Source organism: Drosophila ananassae, chromosome 3R (genome assembly GCF_017639315.1).
Source record: "Drosophila ananassae strain 14024-0371.13 chromosome 3R, ASM1763931v2, whole genome shotgun sequence".
NCBI classification, from domain to species: Eukaryota; Metazoa; Arthropoda; class Insecta; order Diptera; family Drosophilidae; genus Drosophila; species Drosophila ananassae.
In genome coordinates, this window is record NC_057930.1 from 3,082,769 (window position 1) to 3,103,949 (window position 21,181).

Sequence of the window (21,181 nt, forward strand, 5' to 3'; positions counted from 1 at the left end):
TTCACTAAGTACCGTACAGCTTCAAGGACCCGAGCGGGTCGAATAGTTTCAGTCATGAAATTGTGAGCGTACTCTAGTCTCCATTTTAAATGGACTTGGATGACATGAGTAGAGTCGAAAGAGCGCGGAAGCGCAGTCACAATGTCAGGAACTGAAATTGGAACGTTCACCACAGCGCCTCGGAACCGCATTGCCTTTCATAGCCGAGAGAAATAATCCTGATGAAAGGGAGTCTCGGTGAAATCAGGCGCTCTTCGAGGCAGGTGAGTTCATTTAAACACTTGGGGACTTCGGGAAAGTCGAAACCATTCGAAAGCAGAGTGATGGGAGTTTGCCTAAAGAGACGGCACGACGGCAGGTGTTGCAAAAATTATATTTGCCGGACGGACTGGGAAATTGTCTCGACAAATAGAAAGCGTTGCCAATGTTTAGGAGGGGAAATTTAGAGGAGATAGCAAGGATGTATAATCCTGCGAACGGAACCACGTTCCTCCACAGCAGACACAAATTTCCGTTGGTCCTTCCTTAAAGTTCCTGTGTAAAGATCCCTCGCGATGATCGAATCCTATGACGCTGTAGTTCCCGTTCCTGTTCCATCTCATCCGAAAGTGCTACTCTTGCGTCCAGGTTCCTTTGTGACTGCCTTAGGGAGGCATCCAGTCGGTTTTGGGGGTCCATCCTAACGTTGATTAGCCGATCCTGTGTCATTTGTCGAATTTGTTCCTCCCGAATCCTCCGCTGTTGTCGTGTTTCCCGTTGTTGAGATGTGTTCATCCGTTGCTCCTGCGATCTTGCGATGGGATTTCTCCTGGTTGCTCTCCTGTTATCGGCGTCCATTTCCCGTTCTCGCTGCCTCGCATCCGGATTTCTTCGTCGTTGTCGGTGCTCCTCAGTATTTCTCTCCTGTTCCCTTGCATGTTCCTCCGAGTCTGCCGATGATAAGCGCGCGCTGCGGCATCCCGAATTCGTTCAGGAATTCGGTACTCCCGAATCGGTCCTCGAGCGCATGGTCAGCAGTATTTTCCACCTGCTCTCGTCGCTGCTTCTCGGGAATTCCGAATCCGTTCGGAATTGGGTACTCCGGAATGGTCCTCCGAATGTCATGCTCAGCAGTTTTGTGCACCTGCTCTCGTCTGTGCTCCTCTGAGTCCTCTCGGAGGGTCGCGCGTGCTTCCATATCCCGAATCCGTTCGGAATTCGGTACTCCGGAATGGTCCTCCCGAATGGCATGCTCAGCAGTATTTTGCACCTGCTCTCGTCGCTGCTTCTCGGGGTCCTCTCGGCGGGTCGCGCGTGCCTGCATATCCCCGAATCCGTTCGGAATTGGGTACTCCGGAATGGTCCTTCGAATGTCATGCTCAGCAGTTTTGTGCACCTGCTCTCGTCGCTGCTTCTCGGAATTCCGAATCCGTTCGGAATTGGGTACTCCGGAATGGTCCTCCGAATGTCATGCTCAGCAGTTTTGTGCACCTGCTCTCGTCTGTGCTCCTCTGAGTCCTCTCGGAGGGTCGCGCGTGCTTCCATATCCCGAATCCGTTCGGAATTCGGTACTCCGGAATGGTCCTCCGAATGGCATGCTCAGCAGTATTTTGCACCTGCTCTCGTCGCTGCTTCTCGGGGTCCTCTCGGCGGGGTCGCGCGTGCCTGCATATCTCGAATCCGTTCGGAATTCGGTACTCCGGAATGGTCCTCCGGATGTCATGCTCAGCAGTATTTTGCACCTGCTCTCGTCTGCGCTCCTCGGGATCCTCTCGACGGACCGCTCGTGCTTCCATTTTGCGATTCCTTTTTTGGGACACGGTAGTCAAGATTCTGTCGCGATCAGCATGTTCTTCAGCATCCCGAATCCGCTCAAGGTTACGGATCCTTTCACTTCGTCTCCTATGGGCACGCGCTGTGGCATCCTGTGGCCGACTTTCCTCCCGATATTCTGGGTTGTTGGCGCGAACATTGGCGATGTGCTGAGAATCCCGCATCCTTATTTGTGAATTATTTTGCTTGTTCTTATAAATTTATAAATTTATAAGAACATCCCAAAAAGGATAATAATTAATTATAAAAACAAAAGGTTATAACTCCCGAAGAAGAAACTATAAGTTCAGAGAATAAAGAACATGACCTACAGTTATACCCCAAACTAACCGCCTGAGGACAGGCTAAATTCTTAAGGATGGGGAAGTAACATATCAACAAAATTTCTTTAAGTGTATATCAGTAAATTTTGTAAACCAATTTGTAAACCGAAGCTGAAGCCTTTTGTATTGAATTCGTAATCCAGCTGCAAATTGCATCATTCCAATTATTGTAAAAACATAAACATTTAATTTTTCAATTCGGCTGAAAACAGTCTCATTTAAGATTTCCAATTTCTAAGAGCCACTTCAGATTGAAAACCAAAACAATATTTTGGTAAACAGAATCCCGACTCAAATCTTTCTCACTCCTTTTAAGTGAAATAAAACTAAACAGCTCAAACCATTCTTAAATGGGCATCCACTTCACAGGAAATTTCACATTTTCTTGTCACCTCGATTAATTGAGACCCAAAGTCTTCCACGTCAACTGACACCTCAAGTAATAGGTTCCGACTCAATCGATTTCCTTCAGAAAACAAAGCCTCTCTGAGAGAAAAGCTTCTTTCGAGCTTTGATCTGCAAAAAGCTTCAGCAAGGGTAGCTATAAAACGGACTTAGAGCCCCAAAGTTAAGTTAGTTCTGAAACTCCAAAAATTCTAAGCAGTTTTAAAAAAATCACACTGTATCAAAAACGGAACTCAAATAAAAATATATTTTTTCAAAACTATTTTTGAAGAAGATATTTAATTATATATATGTGCATGCATAACTCTCTGCTCGTTTCTTCATATTGTAACTATACTTATATATAAAATATATAAAACGACTGCTCTACCGCCTGCGCCGACAGCTAGCAAGCCATAGTGTAAGAAAACAATAATTCATTCGAATAAAGACACTGAACTGGATAAGACACAACCTTTTCAATTCTACATGGCGACCGCGACATCGGTTCGAAAGAACCTGAAGAAAAAGTCAAACAATCAATCAAACAATCGCATAATCAAACAACAAAATCAATGAACAACAATAACAGCAGCAACAAGCACAATAGTAGTTCAACAGCAAAAACCAGCAAAAACAGCAGCAACAGCCAACCAAAATTCGAGGAAAACGGAGAATAGAAATAACTGAGTGAGTTGAGTGCACGCAATGGGAAGATGTGGAGGTTTTAAAAATAAGGTGAACAAAAGAATAGCACACATTAAGTGGCTGTTATTCGCTAAAACACCGCCTCCCGCGTGGTCGACTGCACAAAAGTTGCAGGCCGACACCCAATTGCTGCAACTCCCTCACATAAAATACAAAATATAAACAAGATGATAACAAAGTTTCAACCACCGCCAGCGAAGAAGATACCAGCGCATACATACATACATACATATAGTACATATAATATAAGACAAAATTTTTGTAAAAGCGTGCGGGACCATTTCCGCTCGTTTAGAAGTATAGCCTGTAAAGCTATGCGAAACAAAAGGTAGGATAAATGTAAAAGAAACAAAAAAAATATATAAGAAAGAATAGATGAGAAGTAATTCGATGAGTCAATTCAGTAAGGAAATAGGTGATAATTATAACTATAATTATAATTTTACAAAAACAACAATGGCTATAGCAGACGTTAAGTCAGTGGATTCCACTGCTAACGTAATAAATAAAGTTGAGCCAAATAATATTAATTTGGAATTTGTAAATAGTATGGTATTAATAATTGTTATCGTAATGTGTGCCAATTGCTTTTATAAATTATACAAACTTCACAATAAATGTTTGAAAAAAAGATATATGAGCCAAGCAAACGACTTGGACAAAATTTAAAAAAAAAAATAGAGAACAAAGCACACAAGCAACAAATATTAATGATGCAAAATATAATAAAATTTTATTAAAAAAAATAATAACGACAATGAAATAAAATAAAGAAAATTTGAAACAAAATATATATATGTATATTTCCAAGTATGAATACACAAAGAGCCATAAACAAAACATATGAAAGGGACCCATATTTCAGTAGAAGAGTTCAGCAGTTAGTATCTACAACACCTGTTAGTGTGTACGAGTTATAAATACTTTATATAAACAAATTTAACTGCCATGTCTCACCATTGTTTCACTGCACCGGAACCCAAAAAGGAATAGTACTAACCACAATTCCGGGTGTGCAAGTGAAATCAAGAATAGATGAACATACAATTTTAGGTAGAACAATTGTTATGATGGTTTCTAAGAAATAATTCATATCCATAATATAATGAAATGGAATGAATTATCAAAAGAACTGTCCAACATTAAAGCAGAATTTCACAAATCACATGGTTCACTAACACAAAACAGACCGATACAGAAAACAACGGGTCAGAAACACGTAGAAATATTAGTTAAATGCTTTAATAAAGCTCGAATATTAATATATGAACACAGAGGAAAGTTAAACCAAGATCATTGGTCTCGAGTATCAAAGTTTTTGATCAGACTATGATCCAATCTAACATCTATTAGAGAAAGGTTCAAGCTTGATATTTCAGTACCTAATATTCTTAATACTTCAATAACAATTGAAACTGGTGACGAACCAGAATCCAAAGAATTTATTGACCAACAAGATTTTGAAGAGGAAGAAATAAATAATCTTACTATCCCAGCTATACTAATGTCTGAATTAGAGAATTTTGCAGATTCAGACAATAGCTCGAGCATAGTTGAAGAAAAAATGTATTGATGGTGATGTTTGATGGAATGTTTGATGGTGAAGCAGAAAATTAGCAAGTTTTCTCGACGCACTGGAGATTATAGAATCTATAAAAGGCGAACATGAACAATTAGCTATTTCAATAATAAAAACAAAGCTAAAAGGTGTCGCCAAAAACTTAGTCGGAAATGAAACAACTATATCAGAAGTCATTTCCGGACTAAAGATAAATGTCAAAAGCAAAACTGTAGAAGTATTATCAGCTAAACTGATGAATCTACAGCAACGTAACAAAACTGCTAACCAATATACATCATAGATTGAGCAAATGACAAGAGCTTTAGAAATTGCGTACATAACGGACGGCCTACCACTTGCGTTAGCCAGAAGTTATTCTACACAGTCTCCAGTTAAGGCAATGGCAAAGAATTGCTTTGTAATTGATAAGGTAAAACTTATCATGCAGGTGTTGAAGGTGCCACAACACCATGAATGATGCCATATCCAAATTCGTAAACAGTTGCACGGAAGCAACTGGAGAACCTAATACTGTCCTTTATTTTAAAAATTATTCACAGCGTGGTGGAAACCGCGGACGTGGAAATTTCAGAGGAAACTCTCGTGGTCGTAATAATAATTCCAACAACTACAACAATTCCAATTATAACAATAATGGACAATGCCAATATAGAGGAAACTCAAGAGGCCGTGGCAACTCGAATCGAGGCCACAATAACAGTAACACAAATAATAATGTGGGAGTTGCCCAGAATAATTCGGAAAGCTCTCACCCTTAAGATGTTCACCAGGAGGCAGTTATGCGGTTCATACAATTAATCTTAGCTTAAATATATTTGTAGACTTTTATAATAATAAGACGAATAAAAAACTTTATAGATACTGTTACAGACATATCTCTGTTAAAGAAAAATTCTGATATCTTCCATGATATCCAAATCAATAAGAAAATCAATATCCAAAACATAGGCCAAGATATAATACAGTTGAACGGGCTACTTTCAATAGAGATACAGACAGGTAAATACATAATTCCACACGATTTTCACTTAGTAAATTTCCACTTCGCAATACCTTGTGATGGAATAATAGGCATTGATTACATTATGAAATTCAATTGCCAATTAGATTTCAAACCAAATGAAGATTGGCTCATAATGACACCAATCAGAATTTCCCAATTTATGTTCCAATAACATACAGTTCTGGTAATAATTCCATTTTTCTACCAGCAAGATCACAAGTTGTCCGAAAGATTCATCTATCATCAGATAAAGAAAGTATATTAATACCTAATCAGGAAATTCAACATGACATTTATGTTGCGAACACGGTCGCAGCAACCAAAAATGCATTTGTCCGATTAATGAATACAGCCAGTAATGACAGTTTAAAATATAAGCCACTTTCGAGCTATTAGATAGTTCACAAAAATCCAGAAAATAGAGAAAAAACTGTCTTACCTTAATTAGCTAAAAATTTTCCACCACAATTCAAAGACGAACTGACTAATTTATGCACCCAGTTTAGTGACGTATTCGGACTTGAAACCGAATCAATCACTACCAACAATTTCTACAAGCAAAAGCTAAGATTAAAGGATGATGAACCAGTTTACATAAAGAATTATAGAAGTCCACATAGTCAGAAAGATGAAATTAATATACAGGTACAAAAATTAATAGGCAATACAATAGTAGAACCCTCTGTATCAGCCTATAACAGCCCACTGTTATTAGTTCCGAAGAAATCACTTCCCGGATCTGAAAGAAGAAAAAATGGCGATTAGTAATTGACTATCGTCAAATTAACAAAAAACTGTTGTCGGATAAGTTTTCGCTACCTAGAATTGATGATATTTTGGATCAACTAGAAAGAGCGAAATATTTCTCATGTCTGGACTTAATGTCAGGCTTTCATCAAATTGAACATGAAAAAGCTTCAAGGGATATCACGTCATTTTCAACGAGCAATGGCACACGATTACCTTTCGGTTTAAAAATAGCGGGTAATTCATTTCAGAGGATGATGACTGTTGTATTCTCTGGATTAGAACCAGTGGCGTAGATAGCTTTTTGATATGGTGGGGGATATGACTCAGAATAATATCCTGTTTTTTTGTAAGTTTTATTTTACACTGCGATAATAATCCGCAATCTGCGATAATAATAATAATAATGCTGTACTGCACAGTCATCGCGTAAAAATGTGTTTCTTTTCCAATTTTGAGATTATATCATCTTATAATTCTCAGACCCAAGGGGGGGAATTGATCCCCCTGATCCCCCCCCTATCTACGCTACTGATTAGAACCTTCACAAACATTCCTTCATATGGATGACTTAATATTTATAGGTTGCTCCGAAAAACACATGCTCAAGAACCTAACTGATGTTTTCGAGAATTGTAGGAAACACAACCTAAAGTTACATCCCGAAAAATGTTTATTTTTCATTCATGAAGTGACCTTCCTAGGACATAAATGCACAAATAAAGGAATCTTGCCTGACTACAAAAAATACGACGTCATTGGAAATTACCCAGTCCCACATGATGTGGACAGCTCTAGAAGATTCGTTGCATTTTGCAATTATTACAGACGTTTCATAAAGAATTTTGCAGAATACTCCCGTCACATAACAAGATTATGTAGGAAAAATGTAAAATTCAAATGGACAACAGAATGTCAAAACGCTTTCGAACATCTAAAATCAGCATTAATAAACCCAACTCTGTTGCAATATCCAGATTTTATCAAAGAATTTTTCATAATTACAGATGCTAGCAAATACGCTTGTGAGCAGTCCTAACTCAAAACAAGAAAGGAAAGCTAACTTCGGGCGGAGCCGAAGCTGATATACCCTTGCAGTTGAGTCGCAGTCCGCTAGGTGGCGCCACGCATCTTATATTATTAGATATATAGCGGATCGTATTTAGTCGGCCGATCCTTATGAAAATGGGCAGATCATATTGTTATTGCAAAATAGAATCTGTACCAAATCCCATCTTTCTAACTTAAAAAACACCAAAGTTATGACATTTTCGATCGTTGTATGACAGCTATAGGATATAGTCGGCCGATCCTTATGAAATTTTGTTCATAAGATATTTTGATCAAATGTAACATGTGTGGAAAGTCCCAACCCTCTATCTTAAAAAACACCAAAGTTATGGGATTTCCGATCAATTAGTTATATGGCAGCTATAGGATATAGTCGATATAGCCGTTCCGACTTATGTACTACCTGCAAGGAAAAGAAGGATGTGTGCAAAGTTTCAACTCGATAGCTCTAAAACTGAGAGACTAGTTTGCGTAGAAACCGACAGACAGACGGACAGACAGACAGACGGACAGACGGACAGGCTTATATCGACTCAGGAGGTGATCCTGATCAAGAATATATATACTTTATAGGGTCGGAGATGTCTCCTTCACTGCGTTGCACACTTTTGACCAAAATTATAATACCCTCTGCAAGGGTATAATAAGATGTTAAATTCGAATGGACTACTGATTGCCAGAATGCCTTCGAACATCTCAAATCGGCACTAGTAAATCCGAATTTATTACAATACCCAGATTTCAGCAAAGAATTTTGCATAATAACGGATGCAAGTAAGCAAGCGTGTGGAGCGGTTTTAACTCAAAACAAAAATGGACTCCAACTTCCAGTTGCTTATGCATCAAGATCGTTTACTAAGGGTGAAAGTAATAAAAGTACAACAGAACAAGAATTGACAGCAATTCATTGGGCAATAACTTATTTCAGACCATATGTTTATGGTAGACACTTCACTTCAAAAACAATATCTTTTAATTTTTACTAAAGTTTTTGAAATACCAGTATGACCTCCTTGTATGGGATCGTCATGGAAATTAGACAGAATAGCTTCTTTATCTTTTTGTTTATTTATTATGGTCACCGGGTTGAGTAGCGCTTTTCTTAATGTTTTCAATATTTTATTGCCCATAAATTTAATTTATTATTTCACTGTCAAGACTGATCATAGACCTTTAATTTACCTGTTTTCAATGATTATCCAAACTCTAAGCTAACGCGCATGCGACTTGAGCTGGAAGAATATAATTTCACAGTGGAATATCTGAAGGGAAAAGACAACTATGTAGCTGATGCGTTATCAAGAATAAAAATCAAAGACCTACAAAATATAACTAGAGTTATCAATAAAGTCACTACAAGATATCAGAATAGAGAGAAAATCCGCGCGGAAAATAAAGAAAAAAATTGCCCACGCAATCTTTAGATTCAGCTTCTAGGCCTAACGTATATGAAGTCATAAACAATGACGAAGTACGTAAAGTAGTGACATTGCATGTAAAATATATGTTATGTTTATTTAAACATGGCAGAAAAATTAATGCAAGATTCGATGTTAGCGACTTTAGACTTAGGTCAATTTTTCCAAAGGCTTGAACTGCAAGCCGGTATAAATAAAATCAGCCAACTCAAGGTGGCACCGTGGGAAAATATCTTTGAATATACTTCAATAAATAATATGGGCAATAAAATATTGAAAACATTAAGAAAAGCGCTACTCAACCCGGTGACCATAATAAATAAACAAAAAGATAAAGAAGCTATTCTGTCTAATTTCCATGACGATCCCATACAAGGAGGTCATACTGGTATTTCAAAAACTTTAGTAAAAATTAAAAGATATTGTTTTTGAAAAATATGACTCGTGATATCACAGACTAATACGAAAATGTCAGAAATGCCAGAAAGCTAAAGTAACTAAACATTGTAAGATCCCATTAACAATAAGAGACACACCTACAAATGTTTTCGACAGAGTGATAGTGGACACTATTGGTCCGCTACCCAAATCAGAAAATGGTAACGAGTATGCACACTTTAATATGTGACCTAACTAATTCTTTAGTTTCCATATCTGTACCAAAAAAGAATGCTAATACTGACGCTAAAGCAATATTTGAATCTTTTATTCTGAAATACGGTTCAATGAAGACGTTTATTATGGACATGGGAACAGAATACAAGAATTCAATTATAGACAATTTGTGCAAGTATGTAAATATTAAAAATATACGTCTACAGCACACCACCACCAGACAGTTGGAACAATAGAGAGAAGTCATAGAACCATTTTCTGATTTGGGTAGCGGACCAATAGTGTCCACTATCACTCTGTCGAAAACATTTATAGGTGTGTCTCTTATTGTTAATGGGATTTTACAATGTTTAGTTACTTTAGCTTTCTGGCATTTCTGACATTTTGAATGAATACATACGATCTTATATATCGGTTGATAAAACTAATTGGGATGTATGGATATTTTGTCTTTTGTTTCAACACGACCCCCTCTATGGCACATAATTTTTGTCCATATGAGCTAGTATTGGGTAAAACAAGTAATTTACTAATACAATTTAATATAATAGATAGCATAGAAACAATATATAATATAGATGATTATGCTAAAGAAAGTAAATACAGATTAGAAGTAGCATATAAAAGAGCTAGAATATAATAGAACATAAGAGTAAAAATAAGGTCTATATGATCAGAAAGAAAAAAATATAGATATATTAGTAGGAGATAAAGTTTTATTAAAAAATGAAACAGGTCATAAGTTAGATAATAAATATACGGGTCCGTATAAAGTAACGGAAATAGGTGATAGAAATAATATTATAATAATTAACGACAAAAACAAAAAACAGACAGTTCATAAGGATAGACTAAAACATTTTATTTCATAACCACATTTAGTATGGCCATACATAGATAATAAAATATATATATATATAAATATTTTAAATACATAAATATTTTTAATTAGTTTCATTTTCTTTGTCGTTATTAAGTACAATCTCAAAAAAATAAATAAATAAATAAAAAATAAAATGAAAAAAAAAATAAATAAATAAAAAAATATTATTTTTAAAATTTATAGATAATAAGAATTAAAACAAGAAAGGAAAGCTAATTTCGGGCGGAGCCGAAGTTTATACACCCTTGCAGTTGAGTCGCAGTCCGCTAGGTGGCGCCACGCATCTTATATTATTAGATATATAGCGGATCGTATATAGTTGGCCGATCCTTATGAAATTTGGCATATCATATAAGTTGGCCCAAATTAGAATGCACAGAAAGTCCCATCCTTCTAACTTGAAAAACAACGAGTTAGCATTTCCGAGCAATCAGTTATATGGCAGCTATAGGATATAGTCGGCCGATACTTATGAAATTCGACAAATCAGATGTTTTTTTCCCAAAATAGAATCTGTACCAAATCCCATCTTTCTAACTAAAAAAACACCAAAGTTATGCCAATTTCGATCGTTCTATAGGATATAGTCGGCCGATCCTTATGAAATTTTGTAGATAAGATATTTTGGTTTGATACAAATATAACATGTGTGGAAAGTCCCAACCCTCTAACTTAAAAACACCAAAGTTATGGAATTTCTGATCAATCAGTTATATGGCAGCTATAGGATATAGTCGACCGATCCCGGCCGTTCCGACTTATATACTGCCTGCAAAGGAAAGAAGGGGTGTGTGCAAAGTTTCAACTCGATAGCTTTAAAACTGAGAGGACTAGTTTGCGTAGAAACAGACAGACGGATAGACGCACATGCTCATATCGACTCAGGAGGTGATCCTGATCAAGAATATATATACTTTATAGGGTCGGAGATGTCTCCTTCACTGCGTTGCACACTTTTGACCAAAATTATAATACCCTCTGCAAGGGTATAATAACTTCATGAAATTGCGTTATTTTTCAAAAGGAGGGAGATATGGTGTATGCACAAATGAGTTCGTATTACACAACATAAATGTTGAGCGGCAAGTCACAACACTTCGTTGTCATACCAATAACAATGTACTCAGCGACAGAGTTATATGGCTGAGTGCCAAGTGCCCAAACACATTTCAAGTGCATACCTAATATGATACTTATATACATATGTGCATGCATAACTCTCTGCCCGTTTCTACATATTGTAATTATACTTATATTATATATAAAATATATAAAACGGCTCTGCCGCTGCGCCGACAGCAATAAGACAGCAATGTGTAAGAAAGCAATAATTCATTCGAATAAAGACACTGAACTGGATAAGACACATCCTTTTCAATTCTGCAATACGCTCAATCGCATCCTGCTGTTTCGCGTGCCCTTTCAATGATTGGGTACGCGATATGATTTCTTCGTTGATGACTTTATTACTGGTGCAGACTCAGCGGATGAGTTAGAAGTCCAGATATTAGATTCTACTGGATTCCTGCTTACAAAATAGAAATCTAATTGTAGCATTCACATTAATTTAGCAGTAAGCCATGAGTGACCCGATGGTTCAACGGCCCCGAAATTAATTAAGTTAGATGAGAATAACTGGTAAAAAAATGTATGAATTCTCTCATCGGAGCCGAAGTTAAGCCAAATCCTATTCTTAATATACAGTAGGCAAATTCAAATCATATTTACGAGTAATAAAAATAATATCGTTTGTACGTCGCTTTATTTACCGAAGGTTTAGATCGACCTAATACAAGTCGAACCCCCTTCAGCTTAGGAGCATGGTGCATCATATCTCATGGTGGTTGAAACAATGCAAAGAGATGCTCAATGAGAGAAAAACTTAACCCCTTTTCATACACAGAAACTATTGGTGTCATAGTTTTCACTTGTTGTGTGTGGGTGGTAGACTACTCAATACTATTTTAGAGAACAATGCAAAGTTTTCATTGCTTATGCCAAAAGGATGTAGATTTATACCACTTTATATGAGGCATTTACATCTAAATAATTGTCACGCTGGACCTCGAGCTTTAATATGATTGCTTAGGCAAACTATATGGCTAATAAACGCTCCATCGAAAATGCAATGCTATAATGCGACAATGCGTTCATTGCTTCCCAAACTATTGTCCTACATAATGGGTAACTTACCGGCTCACAGTTCACTGTTTGGTCCTGTCCAAGAAAACAACCTTTAAGTGGGTGTCTCTGGAAGAAATGCGGTGCCCTACGTTAAAACAATAAATTCGGTGGGACGATCCGCAAACTCTGTGAGCTAGACGCGGCGTATGTTGGGCAAAACAAGAAAAACAGTTTGTTACAACTTCCAGGTTTGCATTTATTCTCCACAGAGCTCCACATACTGCCGGCCTGTGGGATACCACCGTCAAGTACGCCAAACACTTGATGCTACGAGCAATTGAAGTTTATTGCTCAAGAAGGACGAGATGCAAACAATATTCGTCGAAGTTGTCAAAACAGTTGTCAAAACAAAGACTGGGTTTGCTGAAAAGGTTCATCGACTCGCACCAATTCCAATTGAATATTGAAACCCTGCGTGCAGTCAACGTGGCCGATGTATAATCATTTCATTAAAGTTAACTATTTACTTAATTATTATAAGATTTATATTGAATTTATACTGAAATTGTTTATTATCATATTAAAGTTAATTACTACTAAGCCTTACGCATCCTATTATATTTGCTCTCATCCTATTGTATTCAAAATATTTCTCTCTCTCTGCTAACTTTACTTTGGTGACTTTGGAAAGTCACCGCAGCTTGCCTGCTGCTCTAGCATAAGGTATAATTGAAAGAATAAATCAGTTTTAAATTAAGAGTGAAAAAGAAACGATTGTGAAGGGGTCATTTTTTAACCATTTCCAACTCAAGTCGCCACTCTAGTTCAAGTGGCTTTTGCCTTACCGGCAAGTTTGATTAAATTTATTATTGGCATTAATGTAGGTCAAAGTGGATAAATGAACTTAATTTCAAAATTAGGAGCTACACTGATAGAATAATGGGTTCTAAATTTGACAACACAAAATTCTTAAAACAAGACTCAGGTGTTCTTGAATCAATACCAGAATTCGAAATTAAAATTAGAACCAATGGGCTATCGATAACACTATGTGGGAAAGGGGGCTGAGGGGAAACTATGAAGCAGCTAAAAATAGATTTTTAAAGCAGCACGGAGATATAACTTAACTTTAGAAAATTTGTTGCGCAAAACCTGTCAGGGTTGAGTCCAAGAGTTAGAGTCCAAGAGGTAGAGTTCTCGGCTGATGTGTGAAGGGTGCCGGGTTCAAGTCGAGCTACAGAAATTAACTATTTCTGTTAATTTGTTTATTTACTTATTCATTTTTGTTTTTTATATATTTTTGTTTTTTGTTATTTCTGTTTTTTGAGAAGAGTTTTACAAATTCAATTTACTATATATCAAGAAATTTCGTCCTCAAAATCGAACTTCGAGGAAAAAATTCGTACTTACTTTTTATCTGTATTTGTAATATATTTTTGTAAAAGAAAATACAAAGACAGCATGTAATATACAATCGAGTTTTAAAACGTTTTGGCTAAACACTTACACAACGCACAATCGACCACACAAACCAGAAATGGTAAAAGTTACAAAAATATATGTTTACAATTTTAAAAACATGAGAAGTGGTGCGTACTTTCTAGACAAAGGACATCTAAGTTTATACAATTCCAGGGGGGGCGTAGGGCGTACAATGCGTGGAAAGGAAAGTTGGAAAGTTGGGGGAAGGCTAATTACATGTTTTCGATTTCATATTCCTTGCTTTTGTCTTGTTTAGTTTTGTACATAGCTTGCAAATAACTGTTAACACGATTCGAGCTGTCTCAAAATAAGTGGCTGTCACTGAGACTTTGAGCAAAAAGTCTGAGAGCAACCGATTGAGTTGCTCGTATACAAATTTTGCTCGCGCTCAGACGAAAAACACTTTTTTCTGTTTTCGTTTGGTTTTCTTTGGTTCTCGGACCGTTTACCTTGCGTTCGACGATTCAAAAAGTCTTTTGTGCATGTATGTGTGTATGTGAAGTTTAGTGGGCTCAACTTGTCAATTTGCTTTTTAAATCTCTCGTGTAAACAGTGATTCATCAAATTTATTGAAAATGGGACGAGAACTTAATAAAAAAGTGCATCAATTTTTTATATTTAACAAAATGGACAACAAAGTTGTCCAAAGTTTAGTGTTCAGCTTAACTCAAAATGAATTTTAAAAGGAAACTATTCATTTTTTATTAAAATAATCAATATATTAGTTTGAAATTGGAAAATTCACGTTTAAAATTTTAATAAGTTTTTCGTCAAATTTCATGTACCATGCGCCACTGTGCAGCGAAACGAAAACAAATTATTGAAAGGACTTTTTGCGCTGACTTTTTCAGTCAATCAAATCTTTTACTGAGTCTCTCTGTGCGAGTGTCACTTGAGCGATGTTCGGTAGATGAGAATTTCATGATTTGCTCATCGTAATTCGTTCAACAGAAAAACCGAAACAAAACAAAACCTGCTGCTCAGAGAGGAACCGAAACGGCATGCTTTGTTTCGGTTGCTCTCGCAAACAGAGCGAAAGCAAAAAACGGTTAACAGTTATTTGTGTTTTTTGTTTAGTTTTGTGATAACAGAACTGAGCGACGATCTATACTATTTAAATGTATAACTAAAGCTCGTCGAATTGTGGCGGAGCTCTCTATTCGTATATACATATATGCGGGTAGTATGGAGACTACATCTAGGGCTGCCCTCGGGCAGCGGGGTTTAAATTAAACGGCGAAGTGCGGCGGGGATTGGGATTGGAACCGGGTGGAGGTGGAATCTAAAGCCCAGTAAGGAGTGGCAGCTAGCTTCGCCGACTTGTGGTATCTTTAAAAAGAATGAAACTAAAAATTGCGTTGCTGTTGCGGTATCTGCGGATGCTGGTGTTGACGATGATGACAGAGCCGATGTCGATGCCGTTGGCGTTGCCGTTGACGATGGCGTTGGTGAGGGCCTCGACCTTTTTGCACATGGTGATAGCGGGAGAGGGGTCGCGTCCTGTTCTAGTCAGTTGATCTCCAAATGCTTGGCCTCCTCCCACGGGAATCCGGTGCGTCCGAAATGGCCATACGTGCTGGTGCGCTGGTAGATGATGTCCAGCAGCTCCTTTTGCGACTTGTGGGACGTACCGTAGTCGAAGACAGTGATGGACAGCGGCTCGGGGAGACCAATGGCGTACGAGACCTGGACGAGGCAGCGCTTGCAGAGACCGGCCTTGACCAAGGACTTGGCCACCCAGCGAGCGGCGTAGGCCGCCGATCGGTCGACCTTTGTGAAGTCCTTGCCGGAGAAGGCGCCACCGCCGTGGCGCCCCAACCACCGTAGGTGTCGACGATGATCTTGCGGCCGATGAGTCCGGCGTCGCCCATGGGACCGCCGATGACGAACAGGCCGCAGGGATTGATGTGCACAATGGTGTTGGCATCAATGTATTTGGCGGGGATGACGACTTTCACAACTTTCTCCGAGCGCAGGGTCTCCATGGAAATCTTCTCCGAGTGCTCATGGACACCACAATGGTGTGGACGCGCTTGGGCACCGCCGATCCCTGGTTGAATACGTACTCGCAGGTGTCTTGGCCTGTGTCTTGGAGTCAGGACGGGCCCACCAGAACACGTCGGGGCGGCGCAGCTCGGCGATCTTCTAGTTCAGTTTGTGGGCCAGGACGGTGAGGTGCATGCACTCCTCGGTCCCGTCGGTGGCATAGCCGAACAAGATGCCCTGGTCTCCGGCACCGATCTCTTCCTCGGCGCGGTTCACATGCACTCCGGCCGCGATTTCCGGCGATTGTTGGTCCAATGCCAGGAGCACGTTGCACGTTTTGAAATCGAAACCCTTGGAGGAGTCGTCGTAGCCGATGTGCTGGACGGTCTCACGCACCACCTTCTGGTAGTCGACCACGGCTTTGGATGTGATCTCGCCGCAGAGCAGAATCATGCCCGTCTTCGCCACGGTTTCAATGTCTGGCCATCGTCCATGTCGTAGGAGTTGCCGTTGCTGCCGTTGCAGCCGTTGGAGGCTCCGCTGTGGCCGTTTGTGTTCTGCTGCGGCATTCTGGTACTGATGATGCTTCTCTGGGGTGTCTGGTTGGAGTCTTCTGCAGGGGATTCGGCTTTCGGCACACGGAATTCACTTGCTTCCAGTCGGGTCAGTGGTTGGTGGAGTGATTCTCAACTGATGTGTTGTGTTGTGTTTCAGCGACGGCTTCGGCAACCAAATCAGCGCAACCAGCAGTAGCACACGTCCTATCTTGACGACGGTTTTGTAGGAAAAAAAAGGATTTCATTTAAGAAATTTTTCAATATGTGCTTGCCGGGCAACATACTGTCTCTGGATAAGAGGCGAAGTCAACTCTATTGATCTATAGGTCAGTAGGCAGTAGGCATTCATCTACCCCCGGGACTCGTTGCGTCAAGCTCAGCGTCGTGATCCGTGAATACACGTAGAATTTTATATCATGGTTTCTTTTTGTTTATATCATAAGTAACCCCGATTGCGGATCACTCGTTATTAGTATACTTGCTTCTTGATCGATACCGAAATGATGGTTTTTTAAATGATCTTACCGACTGCGCCAATTATATATCTTGAACTTCAGTTAAAAAAAAATATATAATTTTTATTTGTTTTCAAACTTATTTATAGTTTTCAAGATTTCTTATTTTAAAAAATATTTCAAAACATAGACATTTATGTGTGGAAATTACAGAATTGTTATCCAAAGTAGAAACAGGTATCGCATAAGAGCTGCTTCTTCTTGATCTGCCTCTCCTGCCAAGGTTTACAAAAATATGATTAAAATAAAAAACAGTTATTCGAACTAAGCGTTTAAACTTTTAATTTGTTGGGAGGTTTCAAATGGGAACGTGTTTCATAAAAGTCTAAGCATATTCACAGGTAATGAACCCAGTGCACCCAAACAAAACATGGTGTCCGATAAATTCAAAAGAATATAAGTATCGACGTTAATAAAAATCGAAATGCTACACGCTAAAAACTCCGACTCATGGAAATTGAAATTACGTGCCTAATTAGTAAGGGATTAGTAAGGAGAAGTTTCCTGTGTAAAAGAATCAACGAAAGGAAACACTAAAAAACCCTGAAAATACACCGAATGTGGTAAAAGGAATCTGTGGACGATCCACGAGGTGCGAACCGCATGGCTTAGCGTGTTAGTATTTAAAGCCGTAAACGACGGTTCGGCTGGTGAAATGAAAAAGTACGTCACCTAAAGGATGGATTTTTTGAGTCCTTCTCCCTAGTAGTCTGATCAACCTCAATAAGAATCCAGCGGCATTAGCAGCGGAATACGACATACCGATCCACAAAATGGATGAATGGAACAAATATGGATATCCAGAAGATTTCATCAAATTTACAAAGTGCGTGCAAAGAGGGACGTCAATTGGGTCGCGCCCCATGGTTGCCGATATGAAAATTATATGAATTGGAAAGGAAAGTTAAAACCCAGTATGCCTAAAGAGAAAGGCACCATTGGGACTTAAATAGATACAGAGGACTCGTTTTGTTGAATTGAAACAGCCTACATTGCGAAGGTACGGTAAACGGTACGGCCTAGAATTCTGATTGAACATGTCTGAACATGAGTTCGTCCATACTTCGCAGATTATTCTCTCCTTCTGGGAGACGTAACAAATCTGACGGTGCACCATCGTACCCTCCAGGCAATAGATGATGTGCGGTCGTCCACTTCAACTCATTTTCAAGCCAAAACTACCTGCACCTAAAATCACACCTTAAATCCCGATGCTTACACCAGGTCGATGCCACGCCATTAGTCTTTCCGCAACGCATGTAGGCAGGAGATCTGCCTACATGTCCAATTGACCGCAATATTTTCCATACATGCAAAAATCCAATTAACTCCATTTTATTCCAACCATCGCACATTGATCTGCAATTGATAGGGGCTGTGCCTTATCTTTGCGGGTCGTTAGTGGGTGAAGAGCCGATCTTCGTGTAGATTTTAACCGCCCCAACATCTACAAATAAAATACAAATGGTTTCTTCCTTGACTACTGTTGGGCCAAGCAGCCACCAAAAAATTAATTTAAAATAATCATAAAATGCTTAGCTGCAGCTGTTGTTCAGCATCTATTCTTCTCTGTTTTGTCTCCCAGTTTCGCATGCGCTTTATTGTTATTTGTAGCGTATGCACTTTGGGAGCTTTGGTGGAGCTTCTGCGCAAGCTCTTAGGTTTTATGCACTTGTTTTTCGGCATTGTTTTGGATCGGCCGCGGAATTAGTTTTGGGGTTAAATTGACCCATAATAAATTGAATATTAAAATTAAACCTCGTCTTGTTGATTCGGCCGCTATCAAAACGCTGATAGCTCAACAACTACAAAGATCTCCATATATTCGGAACCTACAATAGATGCACTTCTCAAAAAATTGGAGTCAAATTTTGGCTTACATCCGGCACTTTTGTTGCACGAAAATTTTAAATTCAAAGTTATCATTTCAAATGGGAAAAGTTTAAACAACATTCTATATCCAAATCTAGTACTCCAAACTGATCTTCCACATTAATTCCTCAAATGCAGACTATTTCAATATGTTGATCCCCTCACATATAAAACTTCATAAAATCCTCTTTCGAAACGAGCAAGAACATTTTGCTTCAGACTATCTCTACGTATTGAGTAAATTTTACTCCATTTTTTCCATACTTTTCAAATTTTTGCAGCAAAAACAAAATTTGTTGCCATGAATACTCTTTCTCTTTCTCTTTACTCTTCAAATGTTCGTTGGTTCCTTTAATCTTGGTCATGGACTAATAAACCACCCTGCTGGCACCACCAATTGAACCACCTTGTTGAACCACCAATTGGCATCCTCGATTATACAAACAATTTTTTAGATTCCAAAGCTACGAACAATTATTAAAAATACAACTTTTGTCTGATCTACCGAAAGAAAGTTCAGCTTTCCAGTTAAGGGAGAGACTGTAGAACCTGCTCAGAGGTTTTTTTTATACACACACGTGTGTATACCTTTTCTTTCCTTTTAGACACACACGTCGCTAGGCCTTTCGAAGTAAAGTGCCGCCCCGCAAAGTGATGTGGGAGTCTCTTTGTGGAACCGAGCCCCTAAACGAATTCCAGACTCCTATGAAGCGCCTGGAACATGGTTACTTGGTCATCGTGAAGGAAGACAACGCCCTATCAAGCTATGGAAGGCTTGGACACGTTCGTAGAGGGTATCCTGGCTTTGACTCCTCTTTTTTCACGTTTTTTAAGCGACATTAGCAGCGCCTCCAACCCTTAGTCGACATATTTTTACAATGTACGCAATCATTCCGATGTCGTGTTCGAAAAAATCACTCACTACTAAAACCGCAGAAAGTCGACTGCGGCTGATTAAGAAGATCGTGTTGGAGCACGTGCCGCTGTCGAGTATGGGGTGAGGATCATCGCACACTACTTCACTGCCGACAGTGTTACCGACCGGCTATTCGAAAACCGTTCTTCTACGGCTAACCTGCACGCTGCTAATGAGCGCCTTTCAGCAGTACTCTCGCACACGGCTAATCTGGCCGCTGCTAATGAGCGCCTTTCAGCAATACTCTCGCACACGTCTATGGTTATTCAGAAATTCTGATAATTCGGAATCAATTGAATATTATCCTGGTTGATCTGAGCTTCTACCGACCGGCAAGGGCTTCCGCAGATCCTGGATGGAGCAGAGCTCGGGAACCTTTGCGCAATAACGTCATGACGTTATTTAAATATCAGTCATTACGGATATTTGTTTGCCATTTGGCGGGCGGTATGTCTGCGCTGAAACACACGTTTGCCCTTTTCATATTACAAATTAAATAAATCTACTGAAAAAACACAACCTTTACCTTTATGCCTTAATTGCCACTTCTCCTCATTTGCGCCTACCCCAACACTACAACGGTAAAGTGTGCTCCATGATCTATTATATATTATACTTTTATAGCACTTCCGTTAATAAACATATTCGAAATAACACCTTTTAATAGTATTTAAGCAAAGAAACTACATTCAGCAAAATAACGACGCGTTTTTATTATTTCAAATGAATCGATATGTAAAGCAAAAATTGTTGGCGAAATGAATTATAAAAGGACTTTGTTGCTTTATTTACGTTATTTATTAACTTATTTATTATTAATTTATTAACGTTACTTGCAGAGTGGGTTTCCTACATACGAAACATCAGGAAATTTGTTTTGTCAGTGAATCCAGCGAATCGCCCCACTACATGCTCTTTATCAGCAGTTCCATTTTCATTGATTCTCCCAAATTCGCATGCGTCCGTTGTTCCTTGTTGCGCTTGTGTTTTTGAGAGCTTTGGTAGACCCTCTGCCCATAATCTAATTAGTTAGTTGGTCTTAGGTTTTGGGAGTTGATGTTGCGTTGATGCTGCTGCTACGTTTCATTATAGAGGGTAACCCCAACTACAAATTGAATTTGAGCTCCACCACCTGCCTTCATAATTTAAGTGAAGCTATCAAAAAGCTTGTAGCGTTACATAG

At 38.8% G+C, this 21,181-nt stretch overlaps 1 protein-coding gene and 1 pseudogene across 1 annotated transcript; both read right to left on the minus strand.

Annotated features, from left to right (window-relative positions):
• Positions 1 to 525: 525 nt before the first annotated feature.
• On the minus strand, positions 526 to 1,976 carry LOC123257317 (trichohyalin-like). The gene is made up of 4 exons (XM_044715988.1): positions 1,596 to 1,976; positions 1,250 to 1,438; positions 1,028 to 1,170; positions 526 to 949 (listed from the first exon to the last, which is right to left on the minus strand). The coding sequence occupies exons 1-4, from the start codon at positions 1,974 to 1,976 to the stop codon at positions 526 to 528; spliced, it is 1,137 nt and encodes a 378-aa protein (XP_044571923.1).
• Positions 1,977 to 15,590: 13,614 nt separating this feature from the next.
• On the minus strand, positions 15,591 to 16,923 carry LOC26515076 (annotated as a pseudogene).
• Between the last annotated feature and the right edge of the window lie 4,258 nt (positions 16,924 to 21,181).